At 38.7% G+C, this 8,243-nt stretch overlaps 1 protein-coding gene across 1 annotated transcript in view; it reads left to right on the top strand.

Moving 5' to 3' along the window:
• Positions 1-281: 281 nt before the first annotated feature.
• Positions 282-8,243, top strand: part of LOC127682596 (calcium-activated chloride channel regulator 3A-1-like) — a 21,758-nt gene continuing 13,796 nt past the window's right edge. Inside the window, exons 1-5 of the mRNA XM_052179033.1 lie at positions 282-472; positions 2,307-2,447; positions 2,647-2,794; positions 3,144-3,252; positions 4,896-5,073. Of these exons, the coding sequence (XP_052034993.1) occupies positions 314-472; positions 2,307-2,447; positions 2,647-2,794; positions 3,144-3,252; positions 4,896-5,073 (735 nt within the window). The 5' untranslated portion in view covers positions 282-313. The remainder of the gene's footprint in view (positions 473-2,306; positions 2,448-2,646; positions 2,795-3,143; positions 3,253-4,895; positions 5,074-8,243) is intronic.

The following is an 8,243-nucleotide window of genomic DNA, read 5'->3' on the forward strand; positions in this document are numbered from 1 at the left end:
GGACAGTGGCAATAACAAAAACCCACAACTATGAGGATGACTTCAGAAACAATAGGAAAGGATAGCTCACTTCATTAAACACTTGGTGCCTTAGAAAGAACAATGAATGTGTTTACCTTAACCCTCAGACATTTAACCATTAAGTCTCTAGAATGAAAGCAATAAGGAAGGTCACCAAGAAATGGAGGACTTCCACTCTACACATATATGCAAATATTCTGGACTTGATTCAAGTTCCTGAGTGGAGCACACACATAAATACCCACATAAACACCCTTCTGTGCCGCCACTTCTCAGTGTAGCATGTGCCAACATGGTTCCAGGTCTGAAGGTCCTTCTGTTCCTCACCCTGCATCTCCTGAAGGATGTGAAAGGCTCCATGGTCCATCTCAACAACAATGGATATGAAGGTGTGGTGATTGCAATTAACCCCAGTGTGCCAGAGGATGAAAGACTCATCTCAAGCATAAAGGTAAGAAGGGGTTTTGTTTTCAGGTCAATAATTCTGTTGTGTGCGCATCTGAACTCACACACACAATTACACACTCACACACACAGTTTTACTATCCCAAAGGCTCCTTGACCATCTTCTCATGTCTGCAGTATTATCTACAAACAGGATGAGACTCTGCTAAGCCTTGTATTTTTAGTATACATTAAAATCTGTGTTCAAGCTGTTAGTGATTTACTAACTAGGTAAGGTAAGAGAGGAGAGCAAGTGGAGAAGAGTTCTCACACTTTATCTTAGTACCGGAGGTTTCCAGTCTAGTAGCGAATGGACATGTAAGCTCCAGCACGCTCCTCCAGCTGCTCCTATGTGCTCAACTTTGGAAAACCAAAATCCTATCTTACCTTAAAGGAAAACTTACACATGTTTTAAAGTTGATTTGTTTCTAATTTTACTTGTAGCAGTATAATAAAAGATTTTAGGATATAGTGCTTTAGTATATACCCTATTCTTAGTTCCTCTCAGTACCACTAAGATCTAAGAGGAAGGACTCTAACTCTTATGTAAATAATAAGCTGAATGATTTACAGTCATAAAATTAATGACCAAACTAAAATCAATCAGCCCTTCATGTTTTTATTTTTACCACTTGTTTAAACTTGGTCTTTTACTACACTTGATGTTAATTAGAAATGTGTACTACACTTATTTCAAGTTATCTCTTCTCTAAATATAATGTGCTTATTATTAAAGACAAAGTTAATATCAAGTTCAGCAATACACCAATCTTTAAACTCACAGATTATGTTACCGGGGGCTTAAGAATATAAGATTCAGAAAGTGAGAAGACTTTGACGTTCGAGGGCAACACTCTGTGCACAAATTAGCTCCCAAAATGCATTGGGTGAAAACAAACATATAAAGAACAGGTCCAAGTAGCTTAGCTTTCCTCCATTCCCTGAGCCCTCTGCCCACTTGCGGGAGTGTCCATTCTTCATTTTCAGCACGTGTGCTTGCTCCTCGGGTCCCCAGCAACCCTGCCCCTCCCACTCTGTCCTCAGCACAGGCTTAGTGTGTCTTGGGCATTCCGGGATGGTTTCTCGTGCAGAAAAGCGTGGGTTCTCTCCAAGTGCTCTCTGCTGCTGGTGATGCTTTGAATTCCTTGCTGTTCCTCATGATGCTGTTCAACATCTGCCTCTGGATCATCTCCTCCTCCTAACAACACAAAAGAGAGCGCCAGCTTGTTTGTCAGAGCTGCGCAAAAGAGGGCGGGCAGCCATTTTGATTGACAGCATTCAACTCGCTCACCTTTTCCAAGGACCATTAGAATCAGACCAACAGAGGCAGCAACAGGAGAACCAGCTTTCAGCTCATCATTCATTGGCATTCCAAGCTGCAGGAAGAATTCGACAGTTTTTCTTGTCCAGCAGAAATTGCCCAGCGTCGTACAGTTCTGCTGCCCTCATCAGCCGTAGGAGCCAGGAGCCAGGGATACTGGCCATGATGCCTCTATTCAACTCCACCCTTCCACGGCAGGCTAGCCTGCTGACTGTTGATTTAGACTCTTACCCCTCCATCTCATTTTCTGAGCATCTCCCACAGACTTCCAATCCTAATTACATTTATAACTGACCTAACATCTTCATTCCGATCCAGCCTATACTCCTGACTACAAGAGGACACAGGTAAAAACAGGTGTGAATTTGGGCACATGAAAAGACACACACAAACTTGAGACTTCATAAAGTCATTCTATGTAAGGGAAAGGAGCTTCGGTTTGCTTCCAGTTTGCATAGATACTTCAATGCTATTTTTGTTGTGCGACGTTATTACCACAATGTGCTTTTCATTTTGTCAGGAAATGGTAACTCAAGCTTCCACTTACCTGTTTGAAGCCACCGAAAAAAGGTTTTATTTCAGGAACGTAAGCATTTTAGTTCCCATAACCTGGACGTCAAAAACTGAGTACTTAACACCGAAACAAGAATCATATGACCAAGTAGGTGTCACATCTATCTCCTAAACTGCTTCCTGTCGCTTTTACAGATGAACACTTGTAACTTTCCGTGAATGCCAGTTCTCTTGGGAATGAAACTAATAGCATAGCCTTTATCAGTTAAGGGAGACAGTCCTTGTTTGTAAAATCTCTTGATTCTAGCGTCCTGGAGTCTGACTGGGTTTGCCTTTCTGCATTTTAGGCAGATGTCATAGTTGCTGATCCTTACCTGAAATACAGAGACGATCCCTACACCCTTCAATATGGACAGTGTGGGGACAGAGGACAATACATACATTTCACTCCAAACTTCCTTCTCAATGATAACTTGCGTCTCTATGGACCCCGAGGTAGAAATAACTATTTTATACTTCCTATTTCCACTGGGGAAAAGCAAACCACTACCATTAATGTGGATTTCTAAGACTTAGGAAAGTAAGCATTAAATAATACATTCATTTAGAAATATGCTAATTTTTGGAAATATGCTAATTATAACCAACCTGTTGCATATGCAGATTTAATAGCTGAATGAGCCCCGTGATGATGCCCTTCAGTTTCACCTTTTATGAACAAATGAGAAACTTTGATTTTTAGAGTTCTCTAGCTCAGGCTAACAGATGAGCAAGAAATTTGAAGAGAAGGAATCCATATTAAATAGTTTTAACAAGATTTATACCTGAAAATCTTCTCTCTCAGGCAGAGTCTTTGTCCATGAGTGGGCTCACCTCCGGTGGGGAGTATTTGATGAGTATAACATGGACCGGCCTTTCTACATGTCTGGAAAGAACGCTGTCGAAGCAACAAGGTATTCCTGTGTGAACTAATCTGATTCTACAACTTCTTATTTACGGCTCTTCATCTCTCTGAGTTGGGTGGTTTGAGGGCAATCTGGGGGCTGATCTACTCAAGCCCCATGTGTGAATTGGTAGGATGTTTAATTTGGCTTTTGAATTAAAAGTAGGAAACACTTAGAATATTGTTTTCAAGTATTGAGAGCAATAGGAATAGGAGGCTTGAAATGATACTGTGAGAGAACATCAATTTGATGAAAGAGGGTGCTGGAGACATAGCTGCTCCGTCCCCTCTGTGGTGCGTGGTCTGCAGAGCTGCCTGGACTCGGGCGCACAGACTCAGCTGAGAGCAACACAGGCCTCCCACTCCCACGTTCACACCACAAAACCATCCCTTGCCTAGACAAGGCCTATTTAACCTTTAGTTATTTCTCCTCTTGCTCTTTCTGCTCCTCCCATTCGACGTTAGACACCCTGAAGAGAGTCCCAGAGAGCCTGTGTGGGCCTCACTCACACTTCTATAACCAGCTTGTTGTTTTGTTTCCTCCCAAGAGAATTTAAGATCCTTGAAGATTGTGGGTTTTAGTTTTAGTTTAGTTGCTTAGTTTAGTTTTTGTAATTCTCTAAATAATTTCAAAACTAAACAAATGCTTACCAAGTGATAAATATTTACAGCATTCAACAAATGAATGAGTTTCCTTGTGATCTGGCATAAAAAGATATATATTAGTTAAAACAAGCTCCTAAAATCCATTGAGCTCCCGGTCTGTGCCCTGAAACTTTGAGTCTTATCGTGTGTGGGTTAAGCTTTGGGGCCCCCCTGGAACTACCTCTTTTGAAAAGACATTACAATCTCTGTTGTCCTTATAATACAAACAAATCTGTAAAATGAACAAATGTCATGAAGTATGAATAAGAAGATATGTGTATGTGAATATATATGTATACACACACACACACACATACAGAGAGACAGAGAGAGGTATTTCAAGAATTCTTTGGAAAAGGATTCTACCCCACTCCCCCATACTCTGACATAGATTTAGCAAGTGTCTTCATTATGTAGCCCAATAGTTTGATGAATATATTTTTCCAGCTTTTCACTTAATCTAGCTCACTCGTTATAAAACTGTAGGCTACAAATTACTATAATTCCATGTAATTTATACATGGCCATTTGAGAGGATTTGAAACATATTTTGATTTTCCTCTTCTCATTAAAAATCCAATTACTCTGCAGCTCTTACCTAATTTAGTCTTTGCAACATCCGTGTAAGTTTGATATTTATCAAATTATCTTTAGCCCACAGATAAAATAGATCTATTGGTCATATTAGGAAGCCAATGGATGTTTAAAACTATACACCGAAAATACAGGGTTTTAGGGGAAAAGTTGTTTGGATGTTGTTGTTGTTGTTGTTGTTGTTTTCCTAAAACAAAGGTTATGTAGAGATAAACATTGTGCTTACTCTTGTCAAAATGAAATATTTGGTACATGACCAAGAGAAGTTGTTACTGAGAGAAAGATTTCAGGACAGGAGAGAGTGAGGGAAGCTTCAAAACTGGGTTTGAGGGTGTAGCTCTGTGATAGAGAACTCACCGAGCATGTGCAACGAACAGCTAGCACCACCAAAGTAATCCAATTCTTTTATCACAGGTGTTCCACAAGCATCACTGGCACCAATGTGGTCCATGAGTGTCAGGGAGGCAGCTGTGTGACAAGGAGATGCCGGCGTGACTCAAGGACAGGGCTGTATGAACCCAAGTGTACATTTATCCCAAATAAATACCAGACTGCCGGGGCCTCCATAATGTTCATGCAAAGTCTCAATTCTGTAAGTACTTTGCACTTTTCTCAGGATGGAGTCCTTGTGTAGAGTTAAGCAATGAAGCTTTACTTCCACTGTGATACTATGCGTATCCACAAAGTGGAAGAAAATGACTCGTTGAACTGATTAGAGGCTATTTTCTCTAGGCAGGTTGGGATGTGTCTGGATAGTGTCCTATCCCTTCTCATTAGCCTGCTCATGCCTTCAGAGGTAGCACTGTGCCCTTCTTACTTGAGACACATAACTGCTTAGTCTTCCCACGCTCATGTCTATTGGACTGGTGTGTAGACTAGCAACCTCACGATAATCCATCTCCAGGTGATTTCTCACACCAGCCTAATGGAAACAACGGTGGAGCTTTTAGGTGACTCTCTAGGCTTTCCACTGTCTTCTCGCTAAAGCTTACCAAACTGTTATAAAATGCTAATATTTAGGAAATCCAGATGGTCCTGTCTCCACAGAACAGATATAAGAACATAAGTTCTCAAAGACAATGGTTTGAATAAGTAATTTGATGGGTATCAACAGATGTGTTAGAGTCAATAGGTTTGACACGGAAACCTAATGTGTGTTTTCAAGATGTAATTGACAGAGCACTGCTAAATCTGATATTTAGTTCCCTCATTTTAAAAATGGCAGTTAAGATACATGGTTTCCATTATCATTATGATTATAAGGTTTATAAGCAAGTATAAGCTCAGTGGTTGATGCAAGGTAAATATAAAACAAGCATTAAATTTTTAATTTTAAAATTTATATTGTTTTGAAAATATATAGTCATCTCTTTTTCTAAATAAATTCAATCTCTTTTAATTTTTAATTTTCACTAGACACATAATAAATTTATAGGGTACAATGTGACATTTCAATAAACAGACATAATGCCTAATGATGAAATCAGGCTAATTAGCATATTCATTACCTCAAAGATTTATGCTCTTTCTTATGGTAAGAACGTTCAAAGTCCTCTCATTGTACCATTTTGAAACACGAATTACTGTTAACTAAGGTTACTTTATTCTGCTAGCAAACACTAGAATATATTCCAGTAATCTAACTGTAATTTTCTACTATTAACCAACCTCTCTGGGTGTCCTTTTCACTTGGATTCCCAGTTGCAGATCACCAACATTCTACTCCTATTATACCAAGATTTTAACCTCAGTAAATTAGTGAGATCACAAAGCGTCTGTCTTCTTGGGCCCCAATTATGTCACTTAGCACAGTGTCCTCTAGGCTCACTTATACTGAAGCACATCATAGTGCTTTGTTCTCATTTGTGAGAGAGTACTATCTAAGTGTGTGTACACTACATTTTATAGGCCATTCATCCATTGATGGACACTTAAGCTGAGTCTACATTTTGAACACTGTGACTATCATGGATGTGCAGTTGATATGGTTGTTGGATATCTGTGTAACATATATAGATATACAGAGAGAGAGGGAGATAGAAACAGAGATAGAGATTGCTTGGTCATATAATGTTTCTATTTTTCAGTCTTTACAAACTCCCATTTTATTTTCCCTAGTGTATCAACTCAGATTCCTGCCAATCATGAGCATTCCCCTTTTCTAGGACCTTCTCCAGCATTTTCTTTTTGTCTTTTTTATTGCAGCCATCTGATGAGTGAGATTATATCTCACTGTGGCTTTAATTTGCAGTTCCCTGATGGCTGTGGTGAGAAGCTCTTTTTGCACCTATCTACCAGTCCCTTACATGTATTTTCTTGAGAAATGTCTATTTAGATCATCTGATCATTTTTTAATCTTGTTACTTCTGGGAGGCTTTTGTTACTGAATTCTTTGAGTTCTTTATATTTATAAAGTCTCTTGTTATGGACCATTTGCAAGTGTTTTCTGTCATTATGAAGGTTGTCTATTTAATGTCTGCTAGTTATTTCCTTTGCTGCTATCCACTCTTAAATCATATAAACATATGTTTATCTTATAAAAGCATATGCAAATATAAGAATATCTTAAATGAGAAAATATCTTAAAAACAAATCAAGGTTATATATCTAAATTGTAAGACCAGCTTAACTGAAAATAAGCAATTCCTCAGATACTAACACACAAGCAACAAATACTACCATGGGCAGAAAAAACTTATGATGAAATTAAAAACTGTTGTGGCACCTAGGCAATGATGTAAGTTCAACCAAAATTATAGGATTAAAGTTTTCTTCTGAAATGTGTGAACTAGACAAAGTTTTAAATGAACCTTCCTTCTGAAAATATCTGTCAGGAGTAAGAATTGTTCACTTTGACTGGCTGAACCCAGATCAGCAAAATGTTCAGCATTCAAAAAGACAAGAAATCACCTGATACAGGAGGATAATTAAGACACACACTGCTTGATCTAAATCAAACACCATCAAGCATTTGACTGTCAGGACACAGGTCCTGCTACCAATAGTAAGGAAAGACACCTATACACCTGAATACACATGGCATTGTTCAGAGACAAATACTGTGTTTTAACAGTGTATCTTATCCAACATAGGACTAATTTCTAATTATCATGCTATAGATTAAATATATTACATACTGAACCCAAAATATAACCTCAAACTCTAGACATAGATTGCTCACAATACTGAATATTCTCCATAAATTCCTTCCATCCCTTACACATAATTCTCTCCAATTCAAGTTCAGTGCTGTGTTAGAAGCTGACACCAAGTAAATGATTAAAAATAATTTTTCGAATGAAATATTTTAAGGAGAGCAGAGGAAGTATTGAGGAAAATTAAAACAAAGTAGGAAGACACACAGATCTATGAGTCAGTTATACTAAGCATCAGAAGATAGCTTCTGAGTAGATGTGTTCTTAGCTGGGATTAGAAAATAAGTATGAATTTGGCAAAGGGGTAAGAGAGAAAGAATTCTAGGCAATGAGACAGACTGACAGCAAGTAGAGCCAGGCAGAGTTGCTGCCTATAACACCACAAGTTGAGAACTGTCTAAAGACTTCCATCACAGTCATAAAGATTCTAATACTCATTAGAATGATTTTAGGAGAATAGAAGCTTGTAATAAAATGGCGTTTTCCTAATTTGTACAAAATTACCATTAGGGCGAGTGAGAATTCTGGTGAAGGTTCCTGGACAGGAGGCAGGAAATGGGGCTGAGCCTACAAAGCTAGGGTGTAGAGCTTTTCTCCTCTCAGCTTT

This window comes from Apodemus sylvaticus, chromosome 4 (genome assembly GCF_947179515.1).
Source record: "Apodemus sylvaticus chromosome 4, mApoSyl1.1, whole genome shotgun sequence".
Classification (NCBI taxonomy): domain Eukaryota; kingdom Metazoa; phylum Chordata; class Mammalia; order Rodentia; family Muridae; genus Apodemus; species Apodemus sylvaticus.